The sequence below is a fragment of the Cystoisospora suis genome (assembly GCF_002600585.1).
Source record: "Cystoisospora suis strain Wien I chromosome Unknown contig_4523, whole genome shotgun sequence".
NCBI classification, from domain to species: domain Eukaryota; phylum Apicomplexa; class Conoidasida; order Eucoccidiorida; family Sarcocystidae; genus Cystoisospora; species Cystoisospora suis.
Window position 1 is genome coordinate 13,208 of NW_027157315.1, and position 16,903 is coordinate 30,110.

The window sequence follows — 16,903 nt, forward strand, 5'->3', positions numbered from 1 at the left end:
ACCTGCAGCTGTAACCTCGCAAGTCCGTTCTACGGCAGATGTGCTTGTGCGTCCTTTTCACAAGCAGACACACCGTGTTTGTCGTTAACGGTGAAGAAGCCGACTTTCAAATCACCCGCATCTGTTCATGTGATCTAGCACATGCGTACTCCACACGTGATGCTTCTCACATCACTCAGGTGCTACTCGACCGCGCAGGTTCCAAATCTATTTCCGACTCGGCCGTAAGGAAAAAGGTCCGCTGAAGCAGAAATTTGCGTCACGAGGTTGTCACCTCGAAAGCACTTCTTCGCCTACCCGACCTGACAGAAGAGATTACCTAAGAGGAAGCAGAAAGAATAACCAACCTGCATAGTGACGCACGACCACTGCTGTCTCCAGACCCGAGATACTGAATTGCTTTTGCGACTTTCCCAGACAGCAGCTTATTAAGAAGATTTGTATGACTGGCACGGATTATAGTGAATGAGTCGCAGCGGCTGTAGGCCGTTGGTACATTTTACGTGTATGATGTCCAGATATGCCAACTTTCGCCTGAACACCCGAAGCCTCTGTCCTTTTCCGTTGCATGAAAGAGACAGACCGACGCTCAACAGCAGGCAGCTCATATTCCCACGAACACGGACAACAATTCGATAGCGCCCCTTCAACACGTGCTCGATCGTTTTGAAGCTCATTCGTTCTTTACGCATGGAGTCCATGGAAGCTTTCCAGATCTCTAGCACACGGCGAGTTACTCCATGTAAGACCAATACCATCATCCACTAACTTCAGCGGACCTCAAGAAATATACTGACACGGGTGGACAAACCGAGAAGACACGGCACACCTCTGTGCGTGTGTTTTGTTTCTCCGCATGTTCCACTCCAGAAAAGGGTTGTACCTGCTGCGATTGAGACTTTCGGCCGTCTTCGAACAGTAGTCGCGATGAAACTGTTCGTAGCAAAAAAAAAGGTGGATATCTACACGGTAGCGTCTCGGGTCGGAAGTAGAAAATCAATCATTCATTCAATGCGATAACTACGCTTATTATCAAGAGTTCCACACCTTCATCGATCCCGCTCTCCCACCAGCGGCCCTAGACTCCCACGCGGAGGGAGGCCCCTCTGATGAATGAACACCTCCGGCCCCTCGCATCTTCAAGAAAACAAATGACTCCCTTCTTATTGCTTCAAAAAACCCATATCCACGTGTCACGTTAGTTCCTTCCAGTGAATGAACAAGCACGTCTTGTCTACTCGAGTCGTCACCGCCTCATCGTCACACTCTTTTCGGGAACACCTCTAGAGAAACACACACTATCCAAACGAAACTCTTCAAAAGTCTACATACAGACACTGCGAGAATGCAAAGGACGACAAAACGCCCTACTACCCCCGATCTGCCTTTTGCGAAACTGAGCGAATAAGAAAACATCGAAAGACAGCCAGCCTATTCCGAAACTGTTCTTCGCTGTCAACACTAACTAGGTACGTGAGACTTGGCTTTCTTTTGTCACACGAGCGCTCTGAGCGATCTTCATCCAGCAAACGACGACCGTCCAGGCGGCTACTGGTCTTCGCTTTGCTAAAACTATAACTTCACCAAGTAGCTACGTATGAGATGTAACACCTCTCCCGGGGTGATCTCTATCCTTCGCTATCTTGTCTGCATCTTCCTCCGTTATGTTACACGGGGAGACCTAGTTCCACTCATCTCCCTGGCACACCCCCTCCCTTTCCACATCAACAAAGGACACGAAATCACACAAAAATATGAGATTCTGCTCTTCCTTCGCCTGAGCCTCCTCCTCTTTCTCAGTTCCTATCCTTGACAAACGCAGAAAATGCTTCTTAACCATCTCCTCTGGCGCTAACGTTCAGCTGCTGCTGCTGTCGGTGGCCGACTGGACGGCTGATGGATCGCCATCTGCTCTCACTGCGTCTCCCTCTCGCGAATTGCTTGAGACCCGAACAGTCGAGCTCGCCGCCTCTCTAAAGACCGGTGAAGACAAAAAGGATGACAACTAGAGTCAAAATCTGATGTGATGACGCGCAAGAAATCCACATAAAGACCAACACTACGTGGAGCCGCTACTGTCCCTTCAGACACCTATTACTAGCTATGTATGTGCAAACACATCAATTTCTTACTATCAAACGAACTAGACGCCAATTTCACCCATCGATCCAAAGGGTCGTGTCGATAGCTAGCTATCCATCAGCGCAAACTACGTCTGAAAGTTATAACCTTCAGTTTCCTCATGCATACAGAAAGACGCACGGCAAATATCACATCCTATATGTAATGAAGAGAAGTCCGCTCTACACTGACATATGAGAAATCCAAGCGTAGACCTAGATTCTTCTAACTGTCTTCTCTCCCTTTTGACGTACTTGTTGATTGAGAACAATCTAAGAACGGCACCCACGAAGCCGCCGCCACTTCGTCTTCTCCCACCTCCTCCTCCTTCTCTGTTTCGTGTGCCTTCCGATGATCCTCGGGACTTTCGACGTTCTTCCTTAGGCTCCAGCACTTTCTCACTGCCTTCTCCCCTTTCACTAGAATACGACTGAATTCTCTCACTGGTATTCGCGAGCGTTCCTGAGGTCGGAAAAGACGACTGATGAAGGGTGGACAATGGAGAGGTAGTAGTAGCAGTAGAAGATAAGTGCACTTCTCTTGCCTGAACTTCACTTCTATTGCCCCCCCCACAAGGAGAGGATACAGACGAAGAAGAAGACGAAGATGGAGATGCTGAAGATGGACTCTTCGGAGAACAGGACGTCAAACAGGATGCCCCTAAGAAAGAACGTCTTCGTAAGCTACTAAACACAGCCGCTTTCATGGCTTCCTTCTTCTCTTCTTCTGTCAATAGATTACATCCGACGAAACCTTCTTCCTCCACATAATATAAAGCCCCGGACAAATGTAAAGAAGAAGAAGAATCTCCTTGTTTCTCTGAAGTCTTGCCATCCTCACACTCTCCGTTCTCCTGTTCCTTCACCGTCTCTATCCTCCTCCTATCTACCAGTCCCTTGTTTACATGTAGTTCATCATCTAGAGACAATGAAGTCACCGGAACGGAGCTAGGATCGACGGCATGGCTCGAGTCATCCAAGCTATTTTGACCCTCTCTTTCAGATCTCTTCGTTCCATTTCCCTCTTCATCTCTTTGCTTCTCGTGTTTATCATCCTCTCTCCTTTTGTCTTCCTCCATAGAGAACCTCCTTCGACTACTGACGTTAGCCCCACCGGGACTATTGATATTGCTGTGATAACTGTGAACTAATGCTTCGTGATCTTCTTCAGAAGAATCTGCCTTAAGCAACTTTTTGTGAATGCGCAGTAACTGACGATCATTCTTATCATCTATCTTTTCTTTATCTCTTCTATTTTCCTCTTCAAGTGAACTGCCTCCACTGTTTTCAATCCATTCTACCGAAGAACTTTCATCTCGCACCATGGCGCATTTATGTCTACAGCTGCCACTACTGCTACTTCTAGCTAGCCACATGTCTACGTCTCTCTTTTTGAGCGAGAACCACCCACGCGCCATTCCACCTGAGATTTCAAAGACTTTTTTTCCTCTTCTTTCTTTCCCTAGATCATCAGAACTTGCTCTTCTTCCTCGACAACAAGAATGATCTGAACTCCTTCTATCTAACATCACTATTCTTTGCTCTGCCTCACGATAACAAAAAGAACATCTCTCCTTCCTTCTTCTCTCTTCTTCTCTTGACCAAACCGTGTCACACCCCCCTAGATCTTTGCGAAGTCCCTCTCCTTTTCGATGGAAACACAAAACAGACATTCTCTCCTTTTGCTCTTCTAGCTTACTAAGAATCTCAGACCTTCGTCGATCGGAAGAAGCACAACCACCGCCACTAGAGATTCCCGAATCACTCCCTCGTAAAGATGTCTTGAGACAGAGCTGTTTTCGGCCTTGAATGAATGATCCAAATCGCTCACAACCTATGAACGTCATGTTGTCTTCACCTTCCTCATTACCTTTCAGTCTTCTCCAGACTTGAACGTTCTCACCATTCATCGACATGACAGAAGAGAGACTTAAATGGGTGGCTAAACCATAAGGAGAAAGAGGAGGAGATCGCGCATGCTGAACAGCAGCATTATGCACCATAGGAACTGGAGATGGTTCCATCAGGGCATCAGCTACACTTCCCTCAGAGACTGAGGAACCTCGACGAGGATGGCTCGTCAGGGACGACGAAGATGCCCGATGCTGTGATTCTGAAGTCTCAGGATGACATAGAGTAGATGAGGAGAATGCTGAAGAAGAAGAAGAACAAGACGACAAACTAGCAGACCCCTGTACTACTTGTTCATCATCCTTTCGAGAAGCCGGAGCAGATAGTGACGTCTGATGAGGGCTGGAAACATCCGAGTTTGAAGAAGGGCTTAAAGCATGAGAGACGAGATCTTCTCCTAGACATGTGTTGGTAGCTGAGGGACTTGAAGATGGTTCACTTGCTGTAGGAGGGAGAAAGGAATCTCTTTGATCAGTTGATTTCTGAGAACTTTCTCCACTTGCAGACATTCCTGGTGACAACGAAGGAGAAGCACCAGGACTAACACGAGAGCTTCTACGACGCGCGACTATCTCTGGAGAATAATTTGACGGCGATGGGAGCATCTCACTACAACACTTCCTGGTCGTATCCAAAGAAGCTGTTGCCGAGAAAGAGGAAGAAGAACAACAAGAGGAAGAAGATGAAGGAGAACTTCCACTAGGAGAGTCGGGAAGATTTCCTTCTTCTTTTCCCCCTCCGGATGAACGACTCCTATGACTTACGAAGACTGCAGAAGGAGAATGATCTGAAGATACGTTCGATAAGCGGTGAGTTGGTACTGCACCACTACATTGTTCACTCACAGAGCCTTTGCCCGTGGAGAAGAAAGAAGATGGAGAACAGAAAGCTGTCTGGGGAGATGAGATGTGTTCTGATAAAGGCAGTTCCCGCTGATGCTCTTCCTCATGACAACTCTTGTTTTCCTCTGTCAACAGTCGTATACCTCTGGGTATGTGCCGCGATGACTTCTCGTGAGCCTTTTCTCTTTCACGTTCCTCTTCATCTCCATCACATACAAACTCTGGATGAGGATCATGCCAGCATGGTGCTACCTGTGTCCATTCAAGACACTCATCTGCAGAACATTCTTCTCCTCCGCTATCTCCTTCATGCACGACACCTGAGTTAGTATTACGAGTACCTTCATGTTGATCCCCCCTATCATGTGCAAACGATGAGAGGGTGCCCTCATCTTCTTTCACGTCTCGCCAACATGGCTTTGCACCTTCGTCTTCCTGTTGTTCTTTGTCGTCACTAGCACATCTTTTTTCCCTCACACTCATCCCTGTTGGTCGACATCGTCCGCTTGTGTCTCTACCTTCATCATGAGAGATAAGGCTCTCCTCCGCAGTCTTCATGGTATCATCCGCGTGTCTCCTTTGATTGGTAGTAGTATTAGTAGCAGGGCTACCACCCTGCTGGTCTTTCCTGGGAAGGACATCCCCACCAGAGACAGTTCGCGACGCTCCTTCTGCTGCTATGACCGTCGTTTCTCGATACGGTTCTTCATTCCTTTTGTGTTCTTTGTCAATTGAGTCTTGATGATGTGAACTCAAGACTTCTCCCTTATCAGTACAACCGTCTCCGATGCTACTCCTACTACTTCTTTCCCTTTGCTTCAGCTCATGATCATGTCTTCTACTGCGGCTGCTACTGCTGTCGCTAGTAGATGGAAGACAACTCCCTGAACAGCTCACTTTCTCTCCTGATACATGGTCTGATATCGACGCGACCTGCTGTTGCATGTAATTCGCCTGTTGACGGAGGCGCAGTCGATCACATCTACAATCACTTTTCGACGTTCCCCCTTTCTCATCAGTCCCCTTCTTCTCTCCTCTCTCTACCAAAGGAGACAGAGCTATTCCGCTAGAGTGCTCCACTGGCTCTTGCTCGTTGACCAAGACAGATGAAGTTCCTAAAATGTCTAGACACTCCACATCTCCTGCTTTACGTGGTGACTCAGAAGTATGAGGGCTTGCAACTCCCGTTGAAGTTCCAGTTTCTTCATTATTAGCAAGACCCTCATCCTCCCCGTGAGGATGTAAGACTCGTGTATCACTTTTACTTCTGACATCCCTACTAACCGATCCTAAGTCAGGAATCGGTACATCAAGACAGCCAGAAGTAACGGCCTCAGACACATGACAAGTGACACAGGAAGAAGAAGGAGACGACGCTGAGGAGGAGGAGCTAGGTCCTTGACAACCTTGTCTCCTTGATGCTGTTGAAGACTCTCGGCTTCTCCCCCCCTCAAACGAGGTAACTCCCGGTCCCAGTCCATGGAGAGAAGCCCCTCCCCCCGGGGAAAGGGAACGGAATGATCGGCTACAGCTACTAGCTCGCCGACTGCTACGCGGCATATGAGAAGAGGAAGAGGAAGAATGCCCCTCCTCGTCGTCCCCCTCTACTTCTTCACCATCGTCCTTTGCTTCTTCTAAAGGAGATCCCGACGAAGACTCCCCTGGGGTGAGACTCTGAGGGGGTATGACGTGATTCGCAGTCGTTTGCTGGGGCTGGGTGCATCCATCACCACGGATACTCTCAAAACCTGACGTCCCTTCTAAGGGCGATAGAAGAAGAGGAGGCGTGTCAAGTTCTTCTGCTACATGCTCCGGATGAAGAAGATTCTCTCCTTCACAGCGATGAAGATTCGAGGAAGACGACAAAACGACGTCGTCTTCCCCACTATCCCCAAGGGATCGTCGACTCCGAACAGGATGAGAGAGTTCAGGGGCAACATTGAGAAGAGATGATTCTGAAGAAGGAGAATTCAGAAACACCCCTACTCCCCTTAAAGCTAATCCCTCCTGGGAGACAGGGGCTTGCGATGAAGTAGGGCTAGTATCATCTACATTATCGACTACTTGACGATGATATGAAGCAGCGCTAGCAGCTGTCTTATTCTTATCATGGACATCCATCGTCTGTCTGAAACAATGCGGAACTCCCAACACTACGCCAGAGGTCTTCTGAACCTCACAGTCATGATGGTGATAGCTTTCCGAAGTCGACAGCTTGGTAGGGCTGGTATTATCTAAAAAACTTGAAGCCTCCTCGCGTTTTCTTCCCTCTCCCTTCGCAGTTGGACTGTGTGATGACACTCTTACAGCACCTTCTGAGTTTGTACACACACCCAGTGAATCAACATAGCATTTTCCATCTGTTCTATTGTTTTTTCGCGCACGAGATAAAGAAGAAGAAGACCAGGAAGGAGAACAAGAAGACGAAGACCTCATACCTTTGCTTTCTCTAGGGTCATCTGCTCGGTCTATACCTGCTGGCATCATTCCGCTTCCATGATGATTCTTCTTCTCTCTTTTGAGTTCTTTCATTTCTTCTTCTTCTTCTCCTTGTGCTTCTCCTCTTGTGCCTTTACCTCCTCCGCCTAAAGGACTCCTCCCCCACGAAGAAACATCAAGTGTTAAACTAGAGACATCTCGATCATCATGAAGAGATTCCACCGAAGCACCTCTTGGGACATCTTTATCTTGATCTCCTTCATAACCTCTGCTATCTCTCCCAGTTAAAGTAGCAATAGGATTGGTCCAAAACGATAAAGCCGAAGACGAGTTTTCTCCCTTGTTAGTCTTCGCCTCTTGCTCATCTCCTATCTTCTCTTGTTGTGCGTCTCTATCTTGCACCACTGCATCCCCTTCCTCATCATGTTCGCTTCCACGGAGTTTTCTCTTCTCTATATGATCTTCATGACCGCTTTCGTTCATCTTCTCTTCATCGGTCCCTCTTCTATCTCTTAAGAATCCTCTACAACCCCCCGCCTCTCGTGCCTTGGTATGAGAGGTATGAATCGTGCTCGTATTCTTTCTATTATGAGGCTGCTGCCTATCATGATGATGTCGATGATGTTGCCCCTGTCCGTCCTCCTTCCGCGCCTCCTGCTGCTGCTTCTCTCCGTGTCTCCCCGTCGGATGGCTATAACTACTTCCATGATGACTTCCTCTATCTCGTGCGTGATGTCTCCTACTATCCTTCTTTCGACTTATTCCTTCATTCTCACTCATATCTTCCTCATCTTCTGTTAATGTTGTCACCAGAGGATTCGATCTTCCATCCTCTCCGTCACCCTCTCTTTCAGCTAAAGCCGCTGCGGCTTCTGCAGCCGCTACGACCGCTCCTCTTGTCTGGGCTTCAGCAGCTTCTTCTTCTTCGGCTTCTCGGGTTAACGCAGCCAAGTCCGCTGTGAGAAGTTCCTGAAGGTAGAACAAGAAAGAAAGAAAGACAAGGAACGAAGACAATATTGACAGACACAAAACATGTTGACATCTCCCTCCGTTCACCCCAGTCCTCCAGAGAAGAAGAAGAAGCAGAGAGAAGCTCTCACATCAAAAGGACGTAATAATCCATCCTATTTCATATACAAATAGCTTCGTTCATGATACGATATATATATATATATGATAGATATATTCCTATATAAAGGGAAGTATATGAGCAGATCCCCCCAGCTGTCTATGTGCCCATCGAGCGACCACTATAGTGAGAGACCGATTGACAGATGAAGTTTGTTCCTTTGCAAGAAGGGAGAGGTGAGACGCTGTCACTATGTGAAAGTAAGACTCACGACAACTACTAGCTGAAAAGGCACCCTCTCGTGTTTAACTTATTTCTCGTGCCTGCTCATTACTTACCATAAGAACAGGCTCAGGAAGCTGAACCTTCGCTGCTTGCTTGACTAACATCTTGCCCACTTTGAAATCATCACAGCCCCCTCCACTGCTCTTTAAGGACTTCAGGAACTTAATCACTTCCTCGAATCTGCAGAGAGAGATAAAGAAGACAATCTTAAACAAGAACAGAATGCCCTCTTTTCTGACAAAACGCGAATCGCTTTCATACATGTATATCCTACATTACCACTACTAGTACATACACCTATACCTACGACCAAGCGTGAGATGAAACAAGGAAAAAACAGATCTGTCCTCTCTTCTTTGCTATGACTCTTCCTACAGACTGACAAAATATTTTGAAGGGGTAGACGAACATGAGACAGTGACACAAGAAGAGATCAAGGGAAACACCAGGAGACGGAGAGAGACAGACAGAATTGCTAGAATTGATTGTAGCCTAGTCCAGGAATCCAAGAGAGACAGAGACAGAAGAAAGGACAACAAGAAAACTCCGCCAAAACCATCTCTCTGAACAAACATACCATCCATCAGGTACGTCCAAGTAAAAGTGCACTCCTGTGTATGTACAGCCTACCTCAAGTGTATAATGAAGCGCGTCAAAACTTTCAAGAGAGCTACAGCAAGTTCAAGAAGACCATGTAAGCCTTCTCCAAGTAGAAAGTCCCACAGGACACATACACTACGGAGAGGTAAGGAGGTCACGAAGAGCGTTAGAAACCTGAGACAAAGAAAAGAAAGGAAAACTTTAGTTTGACACCTCTATACAGACTTTCACTCATCCACTGCTTGCTGTCTCAATCAACGTGGCTCCTGATGACAGATCTTGTCGGTCAAGACAGCGGAAAGAAAAATCGAAGAGATTCAAGATGAAAACAAATGGAGCATATGAATGGTGAAGGGCATGTTGCTGTAAAAAGACTTCTTTCCTGGAGTATCATGTGAACCCACACCAACATCAGGTCATGTACGTCTAGATGTATATATAGGGACATATATATCTGCGCATACATAGGTATAAATATGGATATGTAGGCAGGCGTGCTAGTCATATGTTCTGGACCGAAGGTGAGTGAATGTGGACTACTGGCACATTCCCTATGTTGCAAAACAAAAGCACAGAAGGCTTTCTTGCCTACTAAATAACAAATTACGCACATCAACGTAATGAGCTCGTAGATGACCGAAGTAACTGAATGATGACGTGCAACTAACTAAACGATCTACTCGCATTCTCCCAATACTCAACCACACCTATCACGAATGTAGACAGGAACATCACAAGCACACAGACGTCCGTACATGCATCACAAATGAAAAACAAAGCTGATACAATATATATATAGATCTACTTATTTATAGATGCACATATATGTGCGTGTATGGATGATATATGCTTGAAGAAAAAAAATCATATAGAGAGAGAATCTACTTTCAGATACGCTAAGCCTAGAAGCGAAAACATCACATGACCCATGGCACTGCGGCTAATGCAGAAAGATAGTCCTAATTATTCGCATATACGTAATGCATTTCAGTCTTCCTGAGCGACTCAATACTTCATAACATCACTCAGATACTTAAATCCTTTTATGAAACACCTTTTCTTTAATAAAGTGAACCAAGGTGCCGGGTAACTTACCACTGGTGTAGATACACCGCAGGTAGAACGCCCTCATCGGCAAAATGCTGGCGTAGCTCAGGAAGCTGAGTCGACGCGACTGTATCGAAAGCTGTAAAAACGCATTGCATCACTCATCACTACGACTGGAAAACTTGCTTTTTTCGATTGAGGAAAAACACACATTCATCTGTTCAGTCGTCCGAGAAGATGGAAAGATGAGGAGGAGAAAGATCTCTCTCCTTTATCCTTCAGTCGCCATTCATCGGACAGAGCATAGATCGTGACATACATACATATATACATACGTAAATGCACACATACATATTCTACATGCCTACACGGCTTTCTTATCCAAGGCTCCGTGGACTTTTCTCAATCTGAAGTTGTTCACGTGTTGCCTTATAACCTTCAAGTCAAGCCGCAATGTACATTCCCCACCTATCTATAAGCCTATTACTATACACATTACAGAGAAGCATAGCACCGTTATCGTGTCTCTGTCTAACCTCCTTTCGAAGTCCCCTGAATGAAGACGCACACCTGGTGTATCACTCGTCTCTTTGCCTATGGACGTGTGTATCCACGTGGTCTATCAAGGCCATTCCATTGATAGATAGAAAGAGAGTGCGCCCGGCAAACCCCTGTCTCCTTGGGCATAGAGAGATCTATACTTGAGAAAATAGAACTTCCCTTCCTTTCCACCGTTGTACAGATAGACGTATCAGCATCGACGTTGTGAAGTATGTACGCTCTGAAAAAATGTGAAATTTCACTGGACGACCAGAAGCTTTCAGTCAGATCTGGTGTCGCTATTCTCTGATATTTTATCGCTTAGATATCGCATATAAATAAATATATATATATGTAGATACATGTGTGGAAACTATATACGTCGTAGTATGCTATACAAATCTGTATACATTTACAAGAATGTGTCTATGTATCTATAGGTCTACGCGCCTACATAGGGGATGCAGGCATGTTTGAACTACGAAGGTGTGTTACCTTTCATATACTTTCTGAGAAGAGGAAACTTCTCCTGAAAGAATCCCTTCAAGCGGTACCGCTGCATGAGGACGCGGAAGACGCAGAAGGCATCAAACTCATCGAAGGAAGAGACAAGAAGAAGAAGACCCGCGATGAAGTTCATCCCTACAGACAGAAGGAGCAGCAGTTGAAAGAAAGAGGTACATAGCGTAAGAAATGAAAGAACAAACAAGCCGCACATACACGACAAAACTAAGGAACTCGATGGCAAGAAAGTCCGAAGACACACAGTGATAGAGATACATCTTCGAGGTGGCGGTGTCTCTAATGTCTACATGACTTCCTCGCAACAAGGTACCCGACAGATTAATAGATTGATAGTATCACCGCCTGTAAGTGACAATCTTCTTCTAACAAACAACCTGACAAGGGCAGATGCAAGGCAAGCCGACGGCAACCCCAAGAGATGCCCTGCCCCCCCCCTGGTCTTGTTCTTTATCTTCATACCTTGACAATATCCAACCTCAGGATGAATATTGGCGAAGGCATTGAGTGTCCGACAGAGTAGAACCTGAGCATCTTTATCAAAGACTTCAACATCTGGAAATGTTCTCGGGACATCAATCATAATCAAAGCAAAGAAATTTGATCTTCTTTCTGCTTCTCTTTCATAGACTCGCCGACAATCTCCTCCCCCTAAAACAGCAGCACACCCCACAACCCCTCCCTCTCCTTCTCCTTGTCCTCCACCACCTCCTGCTGTCCCACTTCCGTCCGTTCCTCTTGTGCTATGGGGATGACTACTTCGATCACCCTGACGACCACTTCGACGCTCTCTACTGCTGCTACAGCTACTTCCATTATCATAAGAACATCGTCCTCGACTACTCGCTGTTGTTGTAGACTGATGACTTGAAAGACTATCGCCTTTTCCTACACCTCCTGTACAACAACTTCCTCTTTTCAAGGCTGAGCTTTTCAGACTTTCTCCAGAGGAAGAGGGTTGATGAGGCAAAGGGCCGTGGGCATTTGTTGAAGATGACTTTGTAGTCGTAGGAGGTGAGGATGAGAGTCCTCCAAAGAGCTGTTGAGACTGCATGGTAGAAGAATGAGAAGGGCCTTCAAATTTGCCTGAGAAACCTCTTGTTAACGCATTTCCAACGCCACCTCCCGCAGGTGAAGAAACACACGAAATCAAGCGTGGAGAATGATGTGGAGGGGGACCACTAGCTTCTGATGAAGGGAGGTCACTTGCAGTCGTGGTGGAAGAAGAAAGAGCGGAGGAAGAATACGCAAATGAAAAAGATGAGGAGGGACGACACTTACAACGGAGCTCTGGAGGAGGGAGACATACAGCCTTCCAAGCATTCCAACGATGAGATGGAGGAACACCTCTGTAGAGATGGTGAACAAAAGCAAGACAACAAACACGCACCTACATCCAAATACCGACCACACTCGTGAAAAGCGCTGGTATGGCAACACATGCATAGGAAACCACGCATGTTCATCGAGTTACAGAAAAAGTGCATGCAAGCGATTGAATAAACATATATAGTTGCTTTTTTGTACGTTCACGCGTACAGATATTCGTACCTCGAGAACTGTGAATGTATAAATATACTACCGTGGTCTCACGAGAGCTGCGCCCCCAAGCCAAGAGCAAAGCAAAGGAGCAACTCGGCGGATGGGAACTTCACGGATACATATGCCGACATACAGCATAGAACCCTACACGGATGCACACGCATACGAACCTCCCACTGTGACGAGGTTCTCTATCAGCTAGTCAGCGCTTCGGGGGCCGTCCCCCTTCACCCCTGTAGCGATCTGACGGCCCGGAGAACGTTTGGAAACAGAGATTGCCTGGTGCAGACAACCATTTTTCTATCCTTATCACACAAGAAAAGCATGACTACTCACATGGGAGTCATTCGCAATGCCCTAACTGATCTAGGCATGATACGCCACGACTGCTGACACGAAGTGTACACACAGACACTGTGAGCAGGTGCCGAGGAAATTCATCAAAAACAGGCTCGTTTTCCTCTCAACGTATATGTGGAGAAAGAACGGGAAACGCAAGACATATCACGAAGGGCAAAACTGACGTGGACTTGATAAGAGGAAGCACGAGTTTCGACTGACCTTCGTAATCTTCTGAAGAAAGTATGTCTATGCATTTGCATGAAATGAACCAGATTGCGATCCTGCATGCTTTGCCATTTCCTTTCCCCTCTTTCTCCACTTCCTAGATTCACACCAAATAACTCATGTAAAAGAGCGGCTCTTTTCGCAGCCCGTTCTGCGGGAGAGGGCCCCTGTACGCGGGCTTTCTCTTGGGCCGCCTCTCCACGATGAACTTGATCACTACCCCCTCTTTCGTCTCGCACGGCGAATGAACCAGGAGATCGGGAGGCGGAAGACGAAGGACCAGGAGGATAGCTGCATGCCTCTTCTTCTACCGTCCTTGTCACGTCACACAGCTCGCTGGAAGAAGACGCAGGAGGCGGAGCTTGTCTCCATTGCATCTTCTGTTTTCGAGAATACTGGCGCTGCTGAAGAAGAGACTCCCTAGGAGGGACAGGGACAGCAGCTCCAGAAGGTGAGAATCTTCGAGTTGTTGTTCCTGGATGCTGAGTTGTCGGTTGAAGAGCGCTCCTTCGACTACGACTATCTACACCCCCGCTTTGCCTTTCTATTTGATCCTCAGGATAAGAAGACTCCTCACTACCAATGAATTCACGATTTGACACGGAACAGCCGCTACTGTACACTTCCCCGGTACGTCGTGAGCCCTCTGAAGGGTAACTTTCCAGATCTGCTGAAGTGTTCTGATCCGCTGAAACTTCTTCAGCCGTAACCCGTGAGGTCCTCTCCTCTAATGAAAGCTTTCCACCATCAACATGTCTAGATCGAGACGATCCCGAAGAAAGAAAATGAGCCTCTCCAGGGATAACCAAAGTTTTTCTCGAGACGGGAGGAGAGGGAGACGCCTTGTCTTCAGCGCATGGAACTCCTCGACTGCTAGACATTCCCTGACTTTCCCCGATACCCCATGACGAATCATACTGTCCACACTGGAGTCGTCTCCTCTCCTCACTCTCTTCATGCCATAGTGACGATGGCCGCACGTCGTCCCCGCCCGGTCCTCGTCGGCATCCGGAGCCCTTTCCTCCTCTACCAGATAGAGAATGATGCACCAACCCATATGTCTGGCTTTCCTCTGATAGAAGCGAAGTCCTTGTGTCCCCGCCCTCATCATAGCTAACTGCACGGCTAGCACTAGCTCGAGGGGAATGTCCATACTCGTCTTCGCGCCTAGGAGATCGAGGTGAAGGCAGAGAATGCAGCTGTTCTAACGACGAGGAGATCACTCCTCTATCAGAAGAGTGAGATGTAGATTTCGCTGCACTGCCTACCGATACCTCATGGAGTTCCCTCCACTGCGGCGCGCTGGAAGAAGAACTCTCATGATCAGCAACAGGGGAGAAACAAGACTGTTCGACGGTCGCATCTTCGGGGGGGGTAGGCTCTTCCTTCGCGCTAGAGCTTCCCCCTAGTGAAGTGAAAGAGATGAGCGGATTAGAGCTCCACAGGAAACTCATCTTCAACACGATAGAGAAAACTAAAGACCGAGGGATACCGGCGGGCCCGTGCGACTAAGAAATCTGAAGGACACAGGAAAAAACGGGTTTGCCAACTCCGCCGCCGGCCGCGGGGTCAAACTCCAGGTACGCAAATGGGATCTCAGACGACCCACCACTTATGACGTACCTGTTCATAACTATGCGCAGCTACAGGTAGACGTTTAACAGAAACCTGATACGGATGCAAGGAGGCGAGTGAGTAGTATACGGCAGGGGAGTAAGAGAAGTTTGGCCTAGCAAGGAACCCGAGAACAACAAAATATCCCGAAGGATCGGCAGAAAGAGGGTGGAGCTGACGAGCGAACAAGCCTGAGGCTTCCTGCTGGACGCACGACACAATCTGACGCGATGTCATATGTAGAGACAACGCAGAGAAGAGCGGTTCCGTCTCCATCCGAGCACAGTAAACAGGGCACGCGCAGGTGTTTCATCCATCTCCGTTGCCTTGACTTATAGCAGGAAACAACTGAAGCTCCTTCGCTCCGCAAGCCTAGCTGGACTACCACAGTACGGGCGTACAGCAACGGCAACGCTTCAAGGAGCTCGACCCAGCTTCGAAAAACTATAGAATGCAACAAGCGTCGGGAGATAACCATACCAGTTAGGACTAGAGGGCAACAAACGAAAAAGGAAAGAATGAGAAGTATCCGGAAAGCCAACGGGAAAGACGCATACGGAAGAGTACATAATGACCACGACGCAGGTGCTCATGCAATAAGACGAGGACGCCGCGCTGCCGGGCTGACAACTAGAGAACTCGCTTGTCCTTTTTCCACTCTTCAGCGACCCCATGAGACGGATCGGCCAAGAGCGAAGATAGACAAATGAACTCGAAAAGAGCAGAGAAAGCGCAAACCGTGCAAACTTCTCAAGAGACCTGCGCGGTCACGGTAGCGCTCCTCTCGACTTCGTCAGGAGGCCACCGCGCTGAAAAGAGACAGCGCAAGAATAGGCTGCACGCAGGCGTTGACACCACGAAGTCGCAGCCAACCAGAATAAACAATGGAATCCCGAGGGAGAGGAAGGAATACACCGTAACTGAAGACGGCTACACCTCTGAATGCAAGCCGTTGACCGTCGATGCCTGCGCTTGATGCCGTCTGCCATCGCTCTCCGGCAGAAGCAAACTACGTCAGTATACAGTTTGTAACCCCATATTACATCGCGAAGTGTCAAACACGAGCCTGGTGTGTCGTCCCTACTAGACTTCAGGTATATAGGGAGAACAACCGCAGCCGAGCGCAACGGAGAGTCCGCCTTCTCTCCGGCGCGCGCACGTACAGCTTCTGTCTGCCATGCATTTCTTCCTCGGGTAGAAAGAGAATACCTTGAAGTCCAAGCGGCGATATTGAAAGGTCTTAAGAGGTAAAAAAGCCGTTGAAGCGGACCTTGCTGCTACCGGTCAAGAGCACGTCAAGCCGGCGAGGTCCGGGCGTCTCTTAACATGCGACTTTTCGAACCACAGATTAGACCATTCAACTGACGTAGCCTGCCGCTGGAACTGCGAGTCGTGAGCCGTCTTCCCTTGCCCGTGAGCCGGTAGCCCTGAGACTTGAGGCTAACAGAGGCCATCCAAGGTCGGGGGTCGGCGCCTCTCGAAGAAGCGATATTTTTTGTGGACTTCGGCGTTCTTTGTCAAGAAGGCTTTTCTTTTGTAGCACATAGTATTCACAGTTGCCACGCACTGTCAGTGGAACAGCTGCAAGTTGTTTGCACCGATGCAGCGCCTGCGCCAGCGATGCCACCAGTACTCCTGCAGGAAAGGGATTGGACCGGCCTACGTCGCTGCGGTAACAGGGAGGAGGTAAGTGGACGGCGCTCCACTGCAGACCCTTTGTATGTTCTGCAGTCTCCGGAGCTTCACGGGCCAAGACGGGCTTGCGCGAGGACCGAAGCACCGCCGGTGTAACGGCCTCGCTGCGA

At 47.9% G+C, this 16,903-nt stretch overlaps 1 protein-coding gene across 1 annotated transcript; it reads right to left on the reverse strand.

Moving 5' to 3' along the window:
- Positions 1–382: 382 nt before the first annotated feature.
- CSUI_008203 (tbc domain-containing protein) lies at positions 383–16,645 on the reverse strand. Its single transcript, XM_068068339.1, has 8 exons — positions 13,479–16,645; positions 11,838–12,724; positions 11,349–11,495; positions 10,362–10,452; positions 9,297–9,440; positions 8,720–8,846; positions 2,376–8,281; positions 383–1,973 (listed from the first exon to the last, which is right to left on the reverse strand). The coding sequence occupies exons 1-8, from the start codon at positions 14,936–14,938 to the stop codon at positions 1,859–1,861; spliced, it is 8,877 nt and encodes a 2,958-aa protein (XP_067919687.1). The 5' UTR covers positions 14,939–16,645; the 3' UTR covers positions 383–1,858.
- Between the last annotated feature and the right edge of the window lie 258 nt (positions 16,646–16,903).

Bases quoted from the DNA above. Each gene is read 5' to 3' on its own strand.
- CSUI_008203 (XM_068068339.1), bottom strand. From the start codon at position 14,938: ATGAGTTTCCTGTGGAGCTCTAATCCGCTCATCTCTTTCACTTCACTA. The intron at 9,441-10,361 runs GTAAGTTACCCG...TCTTTGTCTCAG, and splicing joins GCGGTGTATCTACACCAGTG to GTTTCTAACGCTCTTCGTGA. The intron at 8,282-8,719 runs GTAAGTAATGAG...TTCTACCTTCAG, and splicing joins TTCCTGAGCCTGTTCTTATG to GAACTTCTCACAGCGGACTT.